Below are 21,576 nucleotides of genomic sequence, written 5' to 3' on the forward strand. Positions count from 1 at the left end.
GTTCTTTTGTTTAACGACCGCCCTTACCGGCACCACCCTTCATGCTCTGCTTGGAAACCTTGGGGACTTGAGCGCCGCCCTTGTTGGTAGCCTTGCTAGCCTCCTTGTCTCGCTTCTCGGTCTTGGCCTTGGTGATGGCAGCTTGACGGGCAGCAGCTCGGACTTCGGGCTTGGCAGTTCGCTTGGCGAGGATAGAGGCGAGGTCGGCACCGACGATTCCTCGCTATAGGAGAATGCAGTAGTTAGTGATCCAGTCCTTGTCTCGGTGTCTGTTCATGCCTTCCGCCATTTCCCCTTCATCGCAGCGCCCGACGATGGTCCTCCACACTCCATGGGTCATTGCTCCACGCTTTCGCCTTCGCTCCTCGCTTCGTCCGTTTCCATCCTCATGTATCTCCCAGTGTAGACCTAGACCGAACGTGCACCCACCTGGACCTTGACGTTCTTCCTGGACCTCTTCTTGGCGACCTCCTCAGTGATACCCTTCTTGTGCATCCTATATCCATCCAACCATCATCCCAGCGCAGCGTACATCGAGAGTAGAGTCGAGGTTGATTGGATCGGAGTTGGCGAGCGGCAGCGAAAGAAGGTGAGAGGAAAGAAGAAACTTGACATCAGCAAAACATTCCACTCTTCTCCTGCCTAAAGATCTCAAACACACCGTCGGTAGACCTGGGTCCAAGCGATCTTTCGAGGGTTCTTTCGTTGAAGGAAAAGAGACTCGGACTTGGAGTTGAGGAATCGGAAGGTCTACGGGAGTAACACAATCAGCACATGGTCCTCCTCCCCCTCCTTGAGACTTCCTCCTCCCTCCTTCTAGCTCTCGCTGTGTGAAATAGCTATCCCAACACCCACCTTAGAGTCACCTCTGACGTAGACCTTTCCCCTGGAGGGGTAGACCTTGAACCCCGAGAAATCACACCTGTCGACACGCATTCTGAATAATTATAATTCCTTGGTCAGCTCTTCCTTCCTTCGTGTCTTGCGACAAGGCCAATGGATTTGTCGCTTTGGTTGATTGGGTTGTCGATGACGGCGAGGTGGTGATGAACAAAACTCACGTTGCTGTATGTAAGATGGGTTAGTTGGTGCTAGAAGGGAAACAAGCTACAAAAGTCGATTTGTGGTCAATTCAATTGCTAGCATCCAAGCAGCAGGAGTGAGTGTGTGAGTGAGTGAGTGAGCAGCAAGCAGCAAGCAGCCAACGAGCAGTGCGTAGGGTGAAGGGCAGAACCGGCCAGCGTAGGTCAGTAAGTAGAACAGCGAATGCGAGAAATGCCACAAAGGCCAATGGGTCCAGTTACCCGGGATAATCCCGCTTCGGAGTTTAGCACCGTCGTCTTCCTTAAAACCGATACATACGATTTGGGTTCATTTCCACTCTACTTCTAGTGTGCATGCATGCATGATCGTACTGAAATCTAGGGTGAACATTACAACATACATTTGAGACAATGATAACGATGATGCTATCTAATCGACCTCTTCCCATAATGACCATCTCACGATACGACCCATGCTATGCAGTTGATCCATCCTTATCCAATTCACTCTCCAAACCTTTCAAGAAGTCATCTGCTTCTTTTGCCCTCTTCTCCGCTCTCAATCTTTCAACCTCTTTCTCCCCTCCCAGGAGTTTCACCCTCTTCGCCTCGATCATCGCCTTTCTCTCATCCATCTTCCTCTTCTTTGCTTCTTGTGCTGCGCTCATACCCCTCCGTTGTGCAGTTTCGGCGCGTGCTTTTTCCGTTTCGTTTCGTTGTACGTCCAATGCAGCCATCTGTTCGGCTCGCATTTCCTCGTCGAGGGAGAACTGGTATTGTCCTGCTCCTTTCACTCGCACTGATCGTAATCAAGCCATTGTTAGAAATCAAGCCATTGGTTTTGTGGTATCGTCTACTCACCTTCTTTCGATGCATCGTAATGATGAGCTCGAGCCTCTTCCTCTGCCTGTCGGTACTTTGCCTTGATCGCATCTGCATCTGGCTCATAGACTGGGAAGAAGTTCTGGTCTCCATCTGCATATCAACGACAAGTCAGTGTCGTGCAGCTATATCTAGCTCAATTCTGACTTACGGATGACCTTCGATTGCCTACCCGTCACATAACACTTGCTCAGTATGGTAGCGCCTCAGGTGTTGACGATCGTACTCACAGTACTTCAGCGTACGCAGAGTCACCTTCTCCGCTCGGTATTAACGGAGCATCATTGGCCTTGAGGGCTTCTGCTTCTTTGGCCTCTTTACGGGTACCGACTCTCGTTCGACCCATCTCGTCGACATATTCGACTTTCTCCAGGTCATCGTCGTCATCCTCGTCCTGAGACCAGCACCATAACGATAAGAACACATCCTATTCGGGTCAGATTGGCAGTGCAGCTCTCACCTCGTCGTCGGACCATCTCTTTCTAGCTGGTTTAGCAGATTCGTCCTCGTCCGAAGAGTGATCCGTGTATTCCTCTTCCTCTAACTTCCGATCGAACTGTTTTCGCGGTCGATCAGATCAGACTCTGTCCCACAGCCTTTTAGGAGAAGGTCGACCTCCCACTCACATCAATCACGGCTTCTGCTATCTCCTTCTCTGTCAGACCTGAATAATCCCCCTTCTTAAACTGCTCATATTTCCTCGCCTTAGCTTTCAGTATCACTCTTCGTTGCTCTTCTGATGGTCCATCGGTATTTTCGAAATGACGACGTTTCGCATCGTTTCTAGCTTCGGCCGCGAGTCTCTTGATCAGACCAGGCGATGGTCTATCAAATGGGTCTTTGCTCTGTGTGCGCAGTACTCAAAAGATCAGTACCAAATAGCGTGTGCATGCGAGATGACGGTATGAAATGCACCTTTTCTAGCAGCTGTTTATGTCGCGCTTTCCCCTTGACAGGAGCTCTGCCTTCCTTGGCGAATCGATCTGCATGCTCTGCTGTGATCGCTTTCAGCTCCAGCAAAGTCGCCTGTGATATATTGGATGGACCTGCTGCTGCTGCGTTGGACATTGTGCGTGAAATAAGTCTGGTTGTTGACAAGTAAAAGGTACAAGGCGCGATTGATGATTGACGATGACGTATAGGTATGGTGATGTGACGTTGTGTGCCACAAGCGGGGATAAGGGATGGTGATACGATCGAGGGTGTAAAACCCCGGTAATAACCAATTGCCTGTTACTGTCGCTTCAAAGCCAGGACGCGCACTCCTTTGCTCTCCACCACTGGGAGCAGTAGTCAGTAGTGACACAATACCCTGCAAGTACTCACTCTTGGCTTTTCCCCCCCCCCCCTTCCCTTCTCCTTTTCTTTTCTCTTTCTCCTTCTCCTTTCTTCTTCATCCATATCTTTCTTAACAACTCTCACCAAAAACACATACAAATTCATCAACAATGGCCGCTGCTAAAATTTACGTCGGTGCGTGTCACAACTTCTCCTGCCCCCCTCCATGCGCTGCACCATCATCGGTGGACGAACATACACGTCACAATCGTCAGCGATTATCATCTCCACCAAAGGTCAACATGCCTGTGTTGGTGTCTGTCCAGCATCGTTCGAGGATGATATATGGTCGTGGTCTCGGCCTCTATCGTAGCAAAAAAGAAAAGGCAAAGCAAACATACGTGTCCTCGAACGATGCATACTTCTTACATTTGATCAAAAACACACCACGATGGGGACTATGGTTGGTAGTATAGCACGGGTTACCTGACTCTTGCGTCTTTTCGCGTTTCTCTCCTAATAGGTAACCTCTCTTGGAACACCAACGATGAGATCTTGCTCCAGGTTCGCTCGTTTCTTGTCTCGTCTGTCGTCTCGTGCTTCTTTGCTTACGTATCGATTTATTCTCTGTGCTTCCTTTGGTTCCCGTCTCGTCTCGTCTTGTGCAATCAACTCTGCTCGTCTCTCGCTCTCGCTTGCGTCATCATGGCTACTGCTCTGGTCTGGTCTGGTCTGGCTTTCGCTCTCGCTTCGATCCAATAAACTCAACAGGCCTTCTCTACTTACGGTCAAGTCGTCGACGTGTGTTTACTTTCCTTTGTTCTCGTCCGTCAGGGTCCGAATCTAAAACGCACGTTTGTTTTCGCAGTGTATCGTCATGAAGGACCGAGAGACCGGTCGATCGCGAGGTTTCGGTTTCGTCGTGTGTACAAGTTTCTTCTGGTCTCATCCTCCCTCTGCCTTCTGTCTGACTTATGATATTAGACCTACAACTCTCCCGCTGAGGCTGAGGCCGCCATCTCTGGCATGAACGAGCAAGAGCTCGACGGTCGACGAGTCCGAGTAAGTCTATCGTTAAAATGAAAATGGATATTTGCCTGATATCCAAATCACCTTTTGTAGGTCAACTTGGCCAACTCTAAGACCTCCGGTGGCGGTGGTGGTGGCTACGGTGGTGGCTACAACTCCGGCTGTGAGTGAACTACCTCAGTTCCGACCAATTCGTGTACTGATGGGCATACCTCGAATAGACGGTGGTGGCCAGGGTGGTGGTTACGGCGGTGGCCAGGGTGGCTACGGTGGCCAAGGCGGTTACGGTGGTGGCCAGGGTGGTTACGGCGGTGGCCAGGGCGGCTACGGCGGTGGTCAGGGTGGTTACGGCGGTGGCCAGGGTGGTTACGGTGGTGGCCAGGGCGGTTACGGTGGTGGTCAAGGTGGCTACGGTGGTGGCCAGGGTGGCTGTAGGCTCTCTTTCTGCCTTCAACCGCTCTCAGAACGGAATGTGCTAACATAATACCTACCTTTCAGACGGCGGTCAGCAAGCCAGCTACGGTGGTGCCCAGGGTGGCGAGCAAGGTGGTAAGTAACTTCCCTATCGCATCAATCCGTGCGCAATGGGTCGGTTGTTTGACTGTTTGATCTTTTGTGTTCCCGCTCCCTTGCTATCTTATCGTTCTGCGCGTGTCCTCCGTCTCGATCGTCGTCCCGTTTCGTCATTCCCTCCGACTTCCTTGATCCGAACCATATGAACTGGTACGCGAATTACGATCCTTGATCGTGTCGTCGTCGTTGTCTCCTCTCTGGGTTACATATGTGGACTGTCTTTTCAGGTTACAATGGTCTCGCCTTTGGTGATCAGGGTCCTGTCTTCGGGACTCAAGGCGGTGGTTTCGGTACTCAAGCCGCCCCTGGTGGTCACGGTGGTCAATGATTCGGCTCCGCATGGAGGAACGTCTGCTGATTCTCTTGTCTTTATAGGCCAAGGCGGTTACGGCGGTGCCCAGTACTAAGCGTTTCGTAAGTAACACCCAGTCGATCGTATCACAGAGTCAACGCTGACCAGTCTTCCGCTTACAGGCTTGTACCGTTCCGATTTCCCAATACCTTTCTTCCAGAACCTCTTAAAACCAACTTTCCATTTTCTTTTTCAACCTAGTCTGTGTTAAAAAAATATGAATCGAGAATCTAAAACTTTCTTTTATATCTTTTCCATCGTCAAGCGTTTCCATTTCACATTAAAAGAGTCATCGAACCCGTGCGCTCTCAGTATCCATTCCGTCAGTCAGTCTGTGTAATGTTCCTGCGTTCTTCGTCTTCATTTGTGGTACTTGTTGCCTCCGTTGTCTATTATCGGTTGGCGGTGACAACTTTGATGTATCATCATGGGTGACTCAATAACCGTGTATGCTGTGGTTGTCTCCAAGTCCACAGTCAGCACTGTAGATACCTATCATTCAACGTACATTTGTCCAGACGAAAGTAAGCTGTGTGTGGTCAAGATCAGAGCAAGGAGGACCGCCCAGTCACAGGTTGTGGCACTTTCGAATCGCCCGTCAGTTGGCGACTGACCCTCTCGACAGAACGGTGAAAAGGCTTGACATCAATCAGTCATGTTTCAAAGACGTTGTTTGCGTTTCAAGGCTTGTTTGGGATGCATTGTGAGGGATACCTTGAGATTGAATGTGTAAAGTAAATAAATCTGCACACAGTGATAGGAGCGCAAAGGTAAAATGTCAATAAGCAGATCTTACACCCAACATAATTGTGGACTAAACCCTCGCCCTCGGCATTTGATAGCTGGACTGTGTGCAGCGACCCGAGTTTGCTCGAAAAGGATAGCGACGTCAAGCAGAAAGCAAGCATCATGATCTTTGTCATCGAGGGCGGCTCTGGCTCAGAGAATGTCACCGTCACTCCTTCTGCGCAGGGGAACATCGTCTTGGCGACACTCACCACCGGCCTACCTCTCACAAGTACCCTCAAATCTGGTTCCATAACCACCGTTTCGCTCCCCTCGACGTCCACCAGAGACACTGGCATGATCTTCTCGTCCACTGGTATTACCTCTTCCACCGCCTCCATCGCTTCAAGCGATATGAACACTGGCATGGGCGACGCTGGGGGATACGACAAGACCAGCTTGATCATCTTCGTGATCATATTCGCGATAATAATGACTGCGATCGGATCCTGGTCAGTCCGTCGATTACTCCTACGTCGTAAATTACAACGTACCCTACTTCTTTACGACGACGACCACGACGGAAAAGACGGAAAAGACGGAAAAGACGAAAGTAGAGGTAGAGAGAAGGGGAGAAGATGGAGAAGAAATTCTTCGATGCGGATTCCTGACATGGAATTTGTAGTAGAGCAGAAAAGGACTTCTGTCCCGAGTTTGGGTGTGAATACGTATAGGAAGAGATACTCTTTGTCAAGTGGCACGAACACGAACACGATTACGACGAGAGTGGGAGCAGAAGGAGGAGGAGGAAGAAAGGAATCGTTATTATTGGAGAAAGTGGTGCAGAATAAGATTAGTGATGTGACACAACCACAAGTCACCCCTCCTGTGATGGACCAATCGTCCATACACCCTACTCCTGTCTATCTCGATGCGAGAACACCGGCCATGACGGTATCAATATCTGATCAGCCCTACGCCAACGCCTTCCAGCCTGTCGGTCAGAGCACTCCCCAACCACTCACTTTGCCGAAGAACCTCCTCTCTCCCCAAACTCAACTCTGGATGCCCTCGCCCCCTCCCCCTCCCCCTCCCGTCTCGCCCTCGCCCCTTGTCCCTCCTACACCCGTGCTAAGCGACGGCGAATCTCAGATCGGAGTAGCGACAACGACAAATTCCCTCCCGGCAAGTAGTAGTAGGTCGGCAGTAGTGGCGGAGTCGTATCCTGCTCGTACTGGCACTGGCACTAGCACCGGGACGGGGACGGGGAACAGTACAGGCGAGGCGACTATCTCGCACTCGATTTCTGATCGATCGATGAAAGACAACAAGCAGGTATCCCCTGGCGAGGCTGAGACAAAATCAGTAAGTTGTCTTATCGGGTTGAGCAACCAGTCGTATTTCGTAAAGATTGTTTTTTTTTTCCTTGGCTAATCTGGTCTGACGTATGTCGAGTAGAGAATCCCAGACGTTCCTTATGCCCTCCCCTTGCAAGAAGACACATCGGCATTTATACCCCTGTCGCAAATGGCGTTTGAGAAGAAAGAACCAAATTATCGCAGTCCCACCGAGTCGTTATACGTGTGCTATAAGGACGTGTAAGGTTGAAGTGTTTTGTGAGTGAGTATTTACGTCAGTGCAATTCAGTGCTGTGTTGGTAATGGGTCAGTCTGTATAGCTCGAAGTTCCGGTTACACAACCGCACATAGATCCCTCACGTTGATACCTTTACATGCATATTCCATATGGACCCAAGCTCACGAAATACGGGAATGAAACTGCTAAACTGCTGACCTGCTTTAACCCTGATTTCCATTCTTGTGCATCTACAAGCTCTTCTCAAAGTCCATCAACTTTGTGACGGCCTCTTCCTTCTCCAAGAGGGCGCCTTGCTCCGCTGTGAAGTCAAGAAGGGGTCTCCTCATCCTCTCGCAAGGGTAACCGTTGTACTTCTGAAGATACCACTTGGTACCGGCGATACCTGCTCTGAAGAATGATTGATCGGCACCTGAGACGAGATCTTGCAAGGCGAGAGCCTTCTTGAGGTCGGCGGGGGAAGGTGCGGAGTCGGTAGCGAGTTTGTAAGAGATCTCGAAGAGTTTGGCGAGGGACTTGGGGTAGATGTTACCCAAACCCATGATGGCACCGTGACCTCTTCCACCGAGAACGGCGGGGGCGAGGAAGTCGGCGAATCCACCGAGAGTGACGAACTGGGGAGCGGTGGATGACTTTCGGGGGAAGTCGGCGAAAGAAGAGGTAGCGGTCTGAGCGGTGATTCGAGTGAGTTTACCAACGGCACCACAGGTGAGTTTAACACCACAGATGTTGGGTCCCTCCTTTGCGATGGCCTCGATGATATCGGAGTCAAGGTCGATACCACCAGCAGCACCGGGGAAGTTGTAGATCATCACAGGGAGAGGGGAGGCAGCTTGAACATCGAGGAAGAAGGTCTTGCAAGCGGGCTTGGTCATCGCACCAGCAAAGTAACCAGGGGGAATGACAATGACGACGTCGGCACCTGCCTCGGCGGCGAGCTTGCAGAGCTTGATGGTCTGTCGAGTAGAGTTGCCACCGCTGCGAAGGGTAAAAAGAAGAGAACACGTCAGGGACCGTGTAGGCATTACTGAAGCTGGGTAGAAGCCGACTCACGTTCCGGCAACGACAACGGTGTCATACAAACCAGCTTCGTCAAGGGCCTTTCTGGTCTCCTTGAAAAGGGTGAATCGCTCGTCATCGGTGAGGTGGAAAGCCTCTCCCATGGAACCACAGATGACCGGCTGCATGCCGACCTTGGCAAGAGTCACAACATGCTTTCGGAATGTCTCGAGGTCTATATCAACGAGAGTTGTCAGCGATGAGAAGATCCACTTGTTTGACTCGCTTGAGAGATGTTGGAAATATACTCACCGAGTTCCTCGTTGGCGTCGAAGAAGGTGGGGATGGGTGCCCAGACTCCGGGCTTCAAGACTCTGGTGTGAGAACCGTTGGCGTGACCGTTGGCAGACATTTTGACGATGTTACGATGTTATTAGTTATGAGATGAATAAGTTGATATGAGAGAGTGGATAAGATATGCTATGGTGTTTTTAATGGGTGGGTACTCTTTTTCTCGTTACAACGGTATAATATCCATCCGGGTCCCACTTATACTCAGCTATAAACAATCCTCATTCATGGAAAGGCATTCGGGTCTCATGAAAACGCGTTATAACCGGGCCGTCGGTAGATCCGGCTTAATACGGGCCGGAAACCGGTTCTTCCTGTAAAGTTAAGGAAACCTTGCCTTGCTTGCGATGCGAGTCAGTCTGCATTCCAACCTGCTGGAATGCATGGCACATGCTCTCTATTCATAGATCTCGGCTGTCGAACAGGTGCTTTTATACGAGCAAATGTGCCGTTACCGCTGAAGCACGCGGTACTACATGATGACATGAAAGACATGACATGCTTATGATAATTATGCTACACATCTATGCGAGCAGTGGCAGCTCCAGCATCTGAAATTCCAGTTCCACCACCGATTGCACCACCCCCTCGACCTCCCCCTCGACCTCCTCGTCCACCCCGTCCGCTTCCTCCTCGCGCACTTTCTCCGCCTGTGTTTCTAGCCAAGATCTCCATGACCTGACCACGACCTGTTCTATCTTTTCCTCCTCCACCTCCGTCTTCACCATCACCACGTCCTTTTCCTCCGCCTCCTCCACCTCCACGTCCTCTACCGCCACCTCTTCCACCGCCCCTCCCTGACCCGCCTCGATCGGCTTTGACGCCAGCAGGACTCTGAGCTCTTGGTGCTTGACCACCCGCTGAATCAGCAGCCTTGTGACCGCCCTGACCGGCTGCGTTGGCCTGAGGCTGAGGGGCTGATGATGGAGGAGGTTTCTTTGCTTGTGGGGGTTGACGACCACTCGGACCAGCGACTGAAGGTTCATCTTTCCCCTTTTCTTTCTCTTTTTCCTTGTCTTTTCCACCCTTCTTCTTCCCTCGTCCACCCCTCTTACTCTTCTCCGCTCCTCCTCCTGCCTGACTAGGCTCCGGGACGGATGGACTGGACGCATTGGCAATCACCACCTCTCTGCCCTTTCCGGCAACCATGATTGGTCCCGTGTTGGCCTGTGTGGCACGCTTCGTAGCAGCAGCTTGTACAGAAGCGAGAGCAGCGGCTCGACGAGCTGATTCTGTCGCCGAGGAAGATGATTGCGCGGATTTGGAAGCTCCCTTGCCTTTGCCTTTACCGCCGGACTTGGCGTGCGCTCGAAGGTACTCGATGAGAGGTGTGGTAGTGGGTTGTGGTTGCGGAGCTGTAAAATGCAAGTATTTCAGCCTTGTGTTACATCGAATGAATATCGAAGTACGCACTGGAGACTTCGAGCACAGGCTTGGTTGCTGGAGCATTCAGACTTTCGATGAAAGACAAGTAGTCCGGGTCTAGATACAAGGTGATGATTAGCGACGCCTTACATTCAGGTTCCTACCCATGCAATCATGTTGAAGACGAACCTTCGTCTATTGTAGCTTGTCGAGAGTCCGCTTTGACTTTTGTCTTGTACGGTGTCTTCTGCACTGGCGCATACTCGACCACAGCCTGGAACTCGGCCCCTGAATTTCTATCAGCTTCGTTGTCGTTTTCTGAAAGAGCAAGTCAGGAGCTGAAAGGAAGACAAATTACCTGTTTTCGACTTGAAGACATGGCCATCAAATCCTCTGTGGAAATTGACAAGCGCTTCGGGACTGGCCATAAGCACGTATGCTCTCGAATGAACAGAGTGCGAATCATAGCTCCTATAAGGAAATGGATGATTTTCAGCCGTGGACATTCGGTGCAAGGTTCCCAGCTTTGTCTGACTTTGGACAACAGAAAGGAGACGCGGAATCGCGAACACGACATACCCATCGCTAGCTTTTCCTCTCACATATCGCTTCCACAAGCATGTCTTGTCGTCTATCCAAGCAGATACAGATTTCCAGAATATCTCTTCGGGTAACGTTGGCGGTAATCGACGTACGACGAGCTTGTTGCGAGCTGCCGCCGTGGAAGAGGAAGGCGTAGCCATGGAAGAGTTTAGGACTTGGAGATGATCGTCAATGCAAAGCAGATGGTGAACCAGCCAGTCAGCGACAGATCGAATCTCGATGTGATGTAGCTCGGTCGTTGTCGTTGCAGTGCTGTGGTGAAGAACCGAGTATGAGCGATGCAAGAACGAAGACAATGCGCTCTGAATTGGCCACCTACCTTTCATCAAGGATACACAAATAACTTGGAATCGAGGTGAAACAAGTTAGGCGTGCGACCTTCTTTTCTCGGCTAAACCAGTTGACCGGCAATTGTCTCGACAGCTGATATGACTGGGACCTACAACATTGACATCTATTCTGATCATCGAGATTATCTTCATTCACCAACGACCTCAATTGTAGCCAGACCTACTACCATCACAAAGCTGCTACACCAAAGTCCGCTTCCAAATATCACAATGACGGCTCTTTACGCATTCCGACCTGTTCTGCGGCAATCGATTGCGCGCACAAGTGGACATGTCATCCGACGAGGAATGGCCAGTAGTGAGTGAGAGCACATCTGTGGGCCATATCGGTGTCCTTGAAATGAGTCAAGTATGCTAATATGCTCAACATAGAATTCGCAAAGTACGATTGGGAGGTGAGTAGTGTTATATCAGCTCATGTACGGTGATGACTAGCTGACACGCAAATCGCATCATTAGGACCCATTAGATATGAAGTCTCTCTTGACGGAGGAAGAACAGGCGATCCAGTAAGCTTTCTGCTCATGGCTCACATCAAGACCATGGCTGATAACTTGTGTGCAGTGAGACTGCCAAATCTTACGCTCAAGATAAATTGTTACCTCGCGTTGTCGACGCTTATCGAACTGTAAGCTTTCATGAGCTCGCGACTGTCCAGACGATGAAAGCTTATCATTCTATGATTGTAGGAAGATTTCGATCCCAAGATCATGGAAGAGATGGGAGAGCTGGGTCTTCTAGGTGCCACGATAGAAGGCTATGGGTGTGCGGGGGTGTCGAGCGTGTCGTATGGTCTTATTGCGCGAGAGGTCGAAAGGTAAGTTGTGATCTCGCTTGCAGCGTGTTCATCGTGACTGACCGGTGTGTTGCGTAGAGTCGATTCTGGTTATCGGTCGGCAATGAGTGTGCAGTCATCGTGTGAGCATCTCCTCCCCGTCTTTTGTGTGCATCGTGACTCATTTGGCTGCAGTGGTGATGCACCCGATCAACGAGTTCGGTAGCGAAGAGCAGAAGGAGAAATACCTGCCGCAGCTAGGTAGGTCTTTTCCACTTGAAGTATCTGTCGAAGGTGTTTGCTGACGATGTGATCTTCTCGCGCGAACCAGCCTCCGGCAAAATGATCGGTTGCTTTGTAAGTTGATGCGCTGACGCGACAGGCCATTCTTAGTTGAACGATTCAAATCATTTAGGGCCTGACCGAGCCAAACCATGGTTCCGACCCCTCATCGATGGAGACGACAGCAACCAAGACTTCTGACGGATGGGTTCTCAATGGAAGTAAGACTTGGATCTCCAACGCTCCTGTGGCCGATCTCTTCCTCGTGTGGGCCAGAGTCGTCGAGAACGGAGAGAAGGGGAAAGTGAAGGGTTTCTTGGTGGAGAAGGTGAGTTTCAAGATTTGACTTTCGACGACTCGCTCATTGCTGACTTTGGGTTTCAGGGGACATCGGGTCTCAGTGCACCTGCTATAAAGAACAAACTCGCCTTGCGAGCCTCCATCACCGGTTCTATCTTCCTTGAAGATGTCAAATTGCCTTCAGACGCTTTACTACCCAAGACAGGCGGGTTAGGTTCACCGTTTTCATGCTTGAACAACGCTCGATACGGTATCAGTTGGGGTGTGATGGGTGCTTTGGAAGACTGTATTGCCCGCGCGCGAGACTATGCCCTTGAGAGGTGAGTTGGCTTTGCGAATGTATACAGCGTAGTGAGGCTAATTCCCGCTCAAGGAAACAATTCAATCGACCACTAGCATCTTTCCAGCTAGTGCAGAAGAAACTTGCGGACGCCTCATCAGCAGCCACTCTCGGATTACTTGGTTCTCTCCAGCTCGGGCGACTGAAGGACAAGGGCACCTGGTCTCCCGATATGGTGTCTATGATGAAGAGGAACAATTGTGGTGAAGCCTTAAAACACTCGAGAGTGTTGTTAGATGTCCTGGGCGGTAATGCGTGCAGTGATGAGTGAGTAATACCTACGATCGAGGGGGCAGGAATACTGAGAACGGTGTAGGTATCACATTGGTCGCCATGTCGCGAACCTACAGGTTGCAAACACGTACGAGGGTACCCATGTGAGTAAAGTGCTCTTAAAAGCGATCACAGCTGACCCATGGTTACACTATCTTCAGGACATCCACGGTTAGTAATCTCCATTCCGACTCGCAGCGAGAAAAACTAATCCGATCGTATTTCAGCACTCATCCTGGGCAAGGCCATCACAGGCTTGCAGGCATTTGCAAACTAACGCCGTGAATCGACATAGTACTTCCACCTCGTTGTTGTTCGACCATGCAGATAATATTACATCTATGCACACTCTAACTTCTGGTTCTATGAGAGCTTGTCATCCTTTCCACTTGTCTTTTCGTCTAGTCTGAAATTTGAAGCGAGATCGTAAATTCCCAAGAACACTGCGCCACCCAAAGAAATCGCGAACGTTCTTGGAACCCAGCCTCTGAAAAGAGCGGAAGGTCCCTCGTTTCGGAGAATCGCCAGTAGTCGTGGAGGGAAAGAGAGGACAGAGGGGGATGGTTGACGTGGTGGAGGGATACCGGATGCCACTTCAGCAGCGGTGGCCTGTACGGACGTCTATTCGAGATGCACCTTGTCAGCGCTGTGCGAAGGAGGTCAAACAACGGGGAATGAACGGACTCTAGCTTCTAACATGACTCTCGTCTTGACAACATCTAATGGAGTGGTGAGAGCGGCAGCAATGCCTCCGGCGATCATCCCGCATCCGGCTGCCTCATAAGAGGTCGGCCGTCTCCCGTCAAGGTAGTTGCGAGAAAGAACAGATTTGAGGTATTCGTACAAGGGGAATTGGATGGAAGTGAAGGGGATCTGAGATGCGTGAGATCAGTTGATAGTCCCTTGTGAAACGTATTGTAGTGACAACAGTAACTGACTTCTCGAGCAATTGTAATGCCGAATCCTCTGTAGAACCCCCTGATACCCTCAAACTTCATCGTGCTCACTGCCGAGTGTAGACTGCCCTTTCCATGTCCGTATGCGCCTGTCTGCGTTCGAGACTTCACCACTTCGGTAGGCACACGGATAAGACATGATACCTGTGCATCATCAGAATATTCAGAACATCATGCAGCCAAATGAGTTGTGTGTCCAAGCTCACGTATTCAGCTCCAGAGGCTGCGACCATGTGTGTGAATGCTGGATTGGATGAGAACAGGTCCAGGTGTGGTAATCTAGACTTGAGCGCTTCGTAGGTCACGAAGAATGCGGCAGCTACGAAACGAAAGCGATAAGCCTCCATTTGTCATTCTTGGGATCAAGGGTCTGACAAAGTCCTCTTCTCCAGTCGTTTAACTCACCACCAGGCGCACTACCCATGCCTACACTACCAACACCACTATAGACACCCTTGAACCCTCCTGATTTCCAGAATCCTGTCGTCGATTGGATACGTGTCTTGACAGTGTCGAGGGGGAAGAACATGAAATCGACGGCAATACCTGAAACAGCGCCAGACTACGAAGACACAACATCGTTAGCGAAGAACAACAATGAATGGCAGAGGTGAATTGCTGGGTGAGATGGGTACTGACGAGCAGAGCTCTCTGCGGTGTAGGCGGCGCCTTAGTGTTGCTTGTAGCTGAGGAATCTGTCATGATGGGTGATTTCAGTGCAAGAGACCAGAGGAGGAGGTATCGATCAAGAAGGAAAGAAGATGTAGAGGTCCACCAGAAAGAAGTACGTTGCGATTGCATTCGAGTATCAGATTATATATTTCGGCCGCACATCGAAGACAACATCAAAGGGGGGCCCCATCACGAGATACCATCATTGCGCGTGCCTATTTCTGTTCACCGTGCGGTGGTTTCTGATTGTTGCCACCATAGAATACATTCACGATGTGTTCACGCGAGAGAGAGTCGCTACTTCGTCACAACATTCACAAAGTGCTTAAGCTGCTCGTTACAGTGACATTCAGTCAGATAACAAATCTTACGTCTAGGGTTCTGGCCCTCTGGATTGTATCTCCCTGCCGCTCCGAATAGCGGTCATGTCGACTCGCTAAAACACTTCTTGCTAGACGATCAAACGACTATCGACTTGCAAGATGGCCGAAGACACCTTGGGATCTGCCAGAGGGTTCTCCCTATCTCATCAGCGGAATGTACTCGAGATTGACTTTGCAGGGGTCATCACCGCGTCCGCGTTCCTCACCATCCAACCGAACAACCCGGCTCTTCGAATACTTTCCCTTCACGCTTCGCCCCTCTTGCAGATCAACAACGTCACACTATCCTCCCCAACTGCAACGGAACCGCTCTTACCCACACCAGTTTCGTTCACCTTGTCCAACCCCTTTCAGCCGTTACCTACTCGAGAACCACCGATAGATATTAAGTCGCACCCCGAGATCAAGCGAAAAACGTGGGCAGCTACGGGCGAGAGGGATGAAGGAGAGTTGGCAATATCTGTCTCGGGAGGATGGGTTCGTCTGATAGAGTCGCAAGCTGGTGGAGGACAAGGAGCGACACAGGTTGGCTTCGCACCAATTCACGTGCAGATTGATTATCAACTGGTACTAGGAGGTAGTGTGGTTGAGGGTATAGTCTTCAGGCGACCAGGAGACGGAGGCGACGAATACGTGAGTGTCTACGTTCGATTAACGCAGTTTAAACGGGGACTGATATATGCTCGTTGATCACAGCAAATCCCACATATGTTCTTGTCGCCTACAACATACGATGCAGCGCGGATATGGACACCCTGCGTGGACAGTCTATGGGAGAGATGTACATGGGAGTTGGAGTTTATCGTCCCTCGGTATCTGGAAGGCGGGGATCCGGCTCAGGATGACGCAGCTTGTCCAGTGATGGTAGTCAGCAGTGGTGAACTGATGGAACAAGTAAGCTCTTGGTGTTGCTTGCGCATCTAACATATCACTGACGTTGTTTCGCAGATAACGCACCCCCACGATCCCCACAAGGTCATATTTTACTACCTACAAACGAATCCCACTTCCGTTCAACATATCTCATTCGCTGCGGGACCGTTCGAGATGCACTGCGTGTCAGCCGACGAGTCACATAAACCTATCTTGGCCTTCTGTCTTCCAGGTGACCTCGAAATGTTGAAATATTCAACGTCCTTTCTTCCACGAGCGATGGCCTTCGGCACCGAAATGGGATCGTACCCTTTTACCGATTTCAAAGCTGTCTTTGTCAATAACCCTCGCACGGAATGCTCGACCTCGGCAACACTCGCGATCGCTTCGTCGGACCTACTCCATCCCCCTAACATAATCGAACAGGCCATGGAGATCAGGCAGGTCCTCTCGCTCGCTCTCATACAGCAATGGATCGGTATCAACATCATTCAACGTACTTTCGCTGACACATGGATCATCAACGGCTTAGCGCTGTACATCCAAGGTCAATTTATCCGACACCTGCTCGGGAACAACGAGTATCGATTCAGACTTAAGAGGGACATAGACCGGTGTGTTCAACAGGACCAAGGATCACAGTGGCCATTATGCATACCCGGCATGCTTGATCCCCCTGATGCTGCTACGACAGCTTTCATCAACCTCAAAGCTCCTCTCGTCCTCCATATACTGGATCGACATCTTGCCAAGACAGGAACTTCGCTCGGTCTCTCTCAGGTCATCCCTAGAATCTTCGTGGCTGCTCTTTCCGATGATCTGGCCGGTAACACCTTGACAACTCAGTACTTTCTCCGTCAGTGTCGCAAGGTGTCCGGTCTAGATCTGCAAACGTTTCAAGACCAGTGGATATTCGGTAGTGGATGTCCGCGGTTGACCATTCGGACGAATTTCATCAAGAAGAAGTTCTTGGTCGAGTTTACGGTAATTCAAAGTCAACCTGCCAGTGAAGCGATCAATGGCTTGAGCGAGAAGCAAAGGAAGGTCGCTATCTGGAAGCGACCTACGCAATTTTTTGAGGTAGGTATCTTATTGCCTGAACCACAATGATTTTTGCTGACTGATCTTACAGGGAAGCTTAACGGTGAGAATACACGAAGCGGATGGTGCGCCATTCGAACATCTGGTGGATGTCAAGACAAACCAGCGAACCTTCCCCTTACCATTCAACACGAAATACAAACGTACACGTCGGTCTGGCCATATCGCAGCGCGATTCAACAAGATGCAAGATGCAATCAATAACGAGGACGATGAGGACGAGGCACAATTACAGGCGGCGGATCGAGCAAGTACATTCGCTTATCCGCCTTGGGAGGACGAGGCAGAGCGGAAACGTTGGAAGGTTGCAGAGTGGGGAGAAGAGCAGGCTGATCAAGTAATGAGCGAGGGTGGCGGTTATGAGTGGATCAGAATCGACCCAGACTGCGAGTGGTTGGCAGCTGTCGAATTCGCCGAGAAGCCTTGGTGTTGGATCAGTCAATTGCAAGGTGATCGGGACGTGATCGCTCAGCTAGAGGTGTGTTCTCTTGGATTTTCCAATTGAGTCGAGCGCTGACATAGAGTAGGCTATCAACCGAATGCGAGTGTACCCAACCCCGGTAGTGGCCAGCGAACTGGCGAGAACGGTATTAGTCAAGAATTACTACTATCGAGTCCGTATGGAGGCGGCTCGCGCTTTGGCTGCTGTAAGTCCCCCACAATCGATCTTACGTGCAAACGTGAAAGGCCTTGCTGACTCCGTAATTTAGTACAACATCTCCGAATGCGATTATATTGGTTACTTCTTGGTGATGAGGCTTTTCCAAACATTGTATTGTCAAAAACCGGCAGATCCCGATGTCGACGTGCCAGATCTCGATTGTCGACCTTTGCCGAATGACTTCTCCAACTTCCCGGACTACTTCGTCAAAAAGGTGAGGAGAAAGTAGTCCGAGCGAGGTCAAATGTTAAACTTCTTTCACAGAGCTTGCTAGCAGCGATGGCCGATTTGCGTGACCCAGCGACAAGGACAGTCTGGCGGAACGTGCGAGTGGCTTTACTTGACATTCTGCGCTTGAATGACAATGCTGGCAACCATGTGAGTGGACACCCTTTTGGCTGAGCGATCGACTGACCTGATCCACTACACTCCAGTGGTCGGATTCGTACTACGTGGCCGCACTGGTGACTGCAATAGGAAATGCGTTTACCATGGGGGCCGGCAATCAGGGCGCTCTGGACGAGACTGAGAGGGAGGGAGAGCAGACACTGCTGAAGGAAGCGACCGAGGCAATTGACAAGGCGATGACAATGGACAGATTGGTACCGAGCTATCACAATGTGGTCACGAAGGCAGGCTTAGAGGTACGTTCGACATGCTTAGGACCTCATGTAAGCTAACCCGTGCGACAGACCAACATCAAGTCTATCCTTGCAAGTCAACGGACCAATGATATGAGACTGCTCCTCAGCTACACTCGGTATGGTCGGTGTGCCTCAAAACGCAAGTGTCTTTGCTAACAGCGCAACTCATCGCAGTGAGGGTAACTTTGAACCCATCAGGATGGCTGCGTTAGATGGAATGATGCTGTGCAAGCCTCCTGGTCGAAGCGCAGCTTTGGACCATTACCTGCTGGAAGTCATCCGCACTGACTTCTCGTTGACAATCCGACGGCATGTCGCGAGGAGCTTGTCCGAATCAATCCTGATCACCTTGGCTGTGGGTGACATACCCGGAGCGATTCCGCAACCGGCGATCATGGATGTAACGAACGATACGGATCAAGCGAAAGAACAGAGAGCGGAGAAACACAACAATGATATCGTGAAAGCCTTGCGGAAGGATTATGGAAAGAAGGTCGACTTCAAGCAAATGGTTCAGGATAGCTTAATGTGGGCCAGCTGGTCACTACAATTGCGATTAGTAGCTGATCAATAGACTACGCCAGTGAATGTTTCACGATGCCTGATCCAGAGGTTCGTCTTGCCTTGCTCAAGGTAGCCGAGATCATCGCTTCTAGTACATCCGAGCCTCTTCCCGGCAACTTGATTACTCTGCAGACCCCTACTGTGGAAACACCGGCTCTAATGACGCCAAAGATTCGTCTCAGTATGGGCAGCGCAGACATCAGACCTGATTCGCAAGGTGAGCCTCTTGTTCAGGCAGCGAGAATTACCTAACTGACGCAATCTAGGTTATGGCTTCCCCATTATGGAAAGCCCAGCAACGGCTGTGGCACCAATTCCCACCAAAATTGTCCTCAAGCCAACGCCAGTCGCCGCCCCGACCCCCAAGAAGAAGGACAAGGTACCAAAACAGCAGAGACGAGGATTGTCGGATAATGACTTCAAGGCAATCACGATTGCACTTGGCAAATTGGTGAGCTGCAAAAAACACCTGATTTGGACGTATTTGACAGGCGATCTAGCTGCAACACAAGTCGAGTTTCTTCTTCCGCCAACCAGTTGATCCTGTTCGTGACGCCGCCCCTGAGTAAGTCAATGCATGGTCATAGATGACGGGAGCAGAAGCTAACAGTCGGGATGTGCAGCTATCTCACAATTATCACACAGCCAATGGACCTGTCAACAATTCGAGCAAAACTTGACAACGGCATGTACGCTACTCGCCAAGAGTTTGTAGCAGACATTCGTTTGATCATCGCGAATTGTTACAAATACAATAATGCTCCTACAAGTCCTGTGCGCAAGGCTGGTGAAGCGTTCGAAAGAATATTCGATGGTAGTGAGTGTATCTCCGTAAAGCCATAATACTCCGAATTCTGCTGACCCGATGATCTGCCCATGTAGTCTGGACCAAAACCGAGCACACGCTCAACTCCTCGGCCGCCTCTGCGCAACGAGCCATGGCAGCTCAGACCTTGGAACCTATCCCTGTTGTCATGCCACCTCCACCGCAACCGGCCGAATTTGTGGCTTCGGTGCCCAAACCGACTGCTGTTAAATTCAAGGTCAAGCCGCCTAAAAGCGTCACTATTGATACGAATGTATACGTCCCACCCATGGCTCCTCCACCCATCCCGGCTGGACGAAAAACCGCTCCACAGCCCAGTCCAGACCGACCACCGGTGCCTACTTTCACTGCACCCGCACCGTCCGAGAAATCCTCAAAGAAGCGCAAGTCGCCGGTCAAGGGCAATCGCAACGATCTGGACGATCTACTGGGCGCCGAGATTGATGCGATAGAGGGTCGCCCTGTGGCAAAGGCTTTCGAGGAGCTTTTGGAGCCACAAGCCAAACCATCGAAGAAGATCAAACTAGCTCCTCCGTCGAGACGATCGCCGGAGAAGACTTCGGACAGCAGAGGATCGTCTTCCACGCCAGGACTTGCAAGTGCACCGGTTGACGTGAAGCCGGTGATCAAACCGATACTCAATCCAGTCGTCAAGAAAGCCAAATCGAAGACACCAGGTGAAACAGTGTCATCCTCGCCTGCGCCACAACAGAGAGCGTCACAACCTCCGTCCCAGGAGGTGGCCGCCAATTCAGTGCCGGTGGTGGCTTTCCCGACCCGTCCACAGCCTCCACGAGATCTACCTCCTACCAGTCAGAATACCGGGGCTATAAGGACAAAGCGGGCTAGGGCGATGTTGGCATTGTTGCAGAAGGAGCCTGCTGCAATCATTGTAAGCATGATTTTTCCACTCGCTAAGTGCTTGTACTGAAGGGTATTCAGTTCCTTCGACCCGTCGATCCGGTACTGGACGGTTGTCCAACGTGAGTCACGACGTCATCGCTGCGGTAATCCAAGCTGATACTTTAAGCGTAGATACCTGGACGAGATCAAGCATCCCATGGACTTTGGTACAATCGGCAAGAAGCTCGACCAGAAGAAGTATCGAACTCTGGGACAATTCGCTCGCGATGTCGAGCTGGTCTTTGCCAAGTGAGTGAGCTCTGACCGCTCATGGTATCCAACTGACGGTGTTCTAGCTGTCGACAATTCAATCCCCCAGGCGAGATCACAGCATGCGCCGATGCTGTCGAAGCGGTCTACTGGAGAGAGTGGCCAAAGGTCACGACGTCAAAGATGACGAGTGATGAGAAAAAGGCGATGGTATCGCTTCTCGTCACAGCGCTGAAGAATCCACTCAGCGAGTGGTTCCGACTTCCAGGTGAGTGATCGATACATGACGCCTAACGCAAAGTAGTGCGACTGACGGGTATCTTATACAGTTGATCCTGTCGCACTCGGCATCCCGCAGTATTTCGACATGTGAGCAGAGTCTTGTATAATGTGTTCCCATGCCTAATCAAGCAGCTGATGATCGGCTTTCACAGCATTCCACAAGAAGATGCTCGAGATCTGTCTCTGATCAAGAACAAGATGGACAAAGGACAATATCAATCGGCGAAACAGGTGGATGAAGATGTGGAGTTGATGTTGGAGAACGCCAGGGTGTTTAACGGAGAGGGACCGGTCGTAGACGCAGCAAATGCGTTAGGCAAGTGGTGGCAGGGTCAGAGATCAAAGATGGAGTGAGCGCCATGTGTAAGCTCTACTCTGATAGGC

The 21,576-nt window shown here is 50.8% G+C and overlaps 9 protein-coding genes across 9 annotated transcripts; 4 read left to right on the forward strand and 5 right to left on the reverse strand.

The window, feature by feature from the left end:
* Positions 1–10: 10 nt before the first annotated feature.
* Positions 11–936, reverse strand: CI109_104753 (60S ribosomal protein eL24; the record flags this gene model as incomplete). The annotated part of the gene is made up of 4 exons (XM_032008111.1): positions 11–223; positions 430–496; positions 662–750; positions 856–936. The coding sequence occupies 4 exons, from the start codon at positions 934–936 to the stop codon at positions 11–13; spliced, it is 450 nt and encodes a 149-aa protein (XP_031857597.1).
* Positions 937–1,519: 583 nt separating this feature from the next.
* CI109_104754 (uncharacterized protein) lies at positions 1,520–2,993 on the reverse strand (the record flags this gene model as incomplete). Its single annotated transcript, XM_032008112.1, has 7 exons — positions 1,520–1,842; positions 1,905–2,018; positions 2,077–2,093; positions 2,156–2,319; positions 2,386–2,481; positions 2,552–2,770; positions 2,841–2,993. 7 exons carry the CDS (start codon positions 2,991–2,993, stop codon positions 1,520–1,522), a joined length of 1,086 nt encoding a protein of 361 aa, XP_031857598.1.
* Positions 2,994–3,373: 380 nt separating this feature from the next.
* Positions 3,374–5,212, forward strand: CI109_104755 (uncharacterized protein; the record flags this gene model as incomplete). The annotated part of the gene is made up of 11 exons (XM_065967545.1): positions 3,374–3,398; positions 3,727–3,767; positions 3,975–4,004; positions 4,072–4,125; positions 4,188–4,265; positions 4,326–4,395; positions 4,454–4,567; positions 4,637–4,663; positions 4,731–4,781; positions 5,033–5,122; positions 5,181–5,212. The coding sequence occupies 11 exons, from the start codon at positions 3,374–3,376 to the stop codon at positions 5,210–5,212; spliced, it is 612 nt and encodes a 203-aa protein (XP_065823617.1).
* Positions 5,213–5,584: 372 nt separating this feature from the next.
* Positions 5,585–7,485, forward strand: CI109_104756 (uncharacterized protein; the record flags this gene model as incomplete). Its single annotated transcript, XM_032008114.2, has 3 exons — positions 5,585–5,754; positions 6,015–7,248; positions 7,342–7,485. The coding sequence occupies 3 exons, from the start codon at positions 5,585–5,587 to the stop codon at positions 7,483–7,485; spliced, it is 1,548 nt and encodes a 515-aa protein (XP_031857600.2).
* A 224-nt stretch (positions 7,486–7,709) lies between these two features.
* On the reverse strand, positions 7,710–8,890 carry CI109_104757 (uncharacterized protein; the record flags this gene model as incomplete). Its single annotated transcript, XM_032008115.1, has 3 exons — positions 7,710–8,457; positions 8,533–8,713; positions 8,791–8,890. 3 exons carry the CDS (start codon positions 8,888–8,890, stop codon positions 7,710–7,712), a joined length of 1,029 nt encoding a protein of 342 aa, XP_031857601.1.
* Positions 8,891–9,345: 455 nt separating this feature from the next.
* On the reverse strand, positions 9,346–10,937 carry CI109_104758 (uncharacterized protein; the record flags this gene model as incomplete). Its single annotated transcript, XM_032008116.1, has 5 exons — positions 9,346–10,184; positions 10,243–10,311; positions 10,384–10,482; positions 10,553–10,665; positions 10,774–10,937. The coding sequence occupies 5 exons, from the start codon at positions 10,935–10,937 to the stop codon at positions 9,346–9,348; spliced, it is 1,284 nt and encodes a 427-aa protein (XP_031857602.1).
* Positions 10,938–11,357: 420 nt separating this feature from the next.
* CI109_104759 (uncharacterized protein) lies at positions 11,358–13,394 on the forward strand (the record flags this gene model as incomplete). The annotated part of the gene is made up of 14 exons (XM_032008117.1): positions 11,358–11,445; positions 11,520–11,542; positions 11,607–11,656; positions 11,712–11,775; positions 11,837–11,964; positions 12,022–12,065; positions 12,118–12,183; positions 12,254–12,279; positions 12,338–12,532; positions 12,589–12,824; positions 12,878–13,111; positions 13,161–13,221; positions 13,279–13,288; positions 13,345–13,394. The coding sequence occupies 14 exons, from the start codon at positions 11,358–11,360 to the stop codon at positions 13,392–13,394; spliced, it is 1,275 nt and encodes a 424-aa protein (XP_031857603.1).
* Positions 13,395–13,480: 86 nt separating this feature from the next.
* Positions 13,481–14,775, reverse strand: CI109_104760 (uncharacterized protein; the record flags this gene model as incomplete). Its single annotated transcript, XM_032008118.1, has 6 exons — positions 13,481–13,738; positions 13,802–13,990; positions 14,056–14,217; positions 14,280–14,392; positions 14,479–14,635; positions 14,713–14,775. 6 exons carry the CDS (start codon positions 14,773–14,775, stop codon positions 13,481–13,483), a joined length of 942 nt encoding a protein of 313 aa, XP_031857604.1.
* Positions 14,776–15,227: 452 nt separating this feature from the next.
* CI109_104761 (uncharacterized protein) lies at positions 15,228–21,546 on the forward strand (the record flags this gene model as incomplete). The annotated part of the gene is made up of 20 exons (XM_032008119.1): positions 15,228–15,761; positions 15,825–16,022; positions 16,077–17,081; positions 17,134–17,580; positions 17,630–17,749; positions 17,813–17,977; positions 18,028–18,141; positions 18,198–18,407; positions 18,456–18,523; positions 18,582–18,935; positions 18,992–19,188; positions 19,238–19,422; positions 19,472–19,536; positions 19,595–19,788; positions 19,854–20,689; positions 20,740–20,780; positions 20,833–20,949; positions 20,997–21,178; positions 21,240–21,279; positions 21,345–21,546. 20 exons carry the CDS (start codon positions 15,228–15,230, stop codon positions 21,544–21,546), a joined length of 5,274 nt encoding a protein of 1,757 aa, XP_031857605.1.
* Positions 21,547–21,576: the final 30 nt, after the last annotated feature.

This window comes from Kwoniella shandongensis, chromosome 8 (assembly GCF_008629635.2).
Source record: "Kwoniella shandongensis chromosome 8, complete sequence".
NCBI classification, from domain to species: Eukaryota; Fungi; Basidiomycota; class Tremellomycetes; order Tremellales; family Cryptococcaceae; genus Kwoniella; species Kwoniella shandongensis.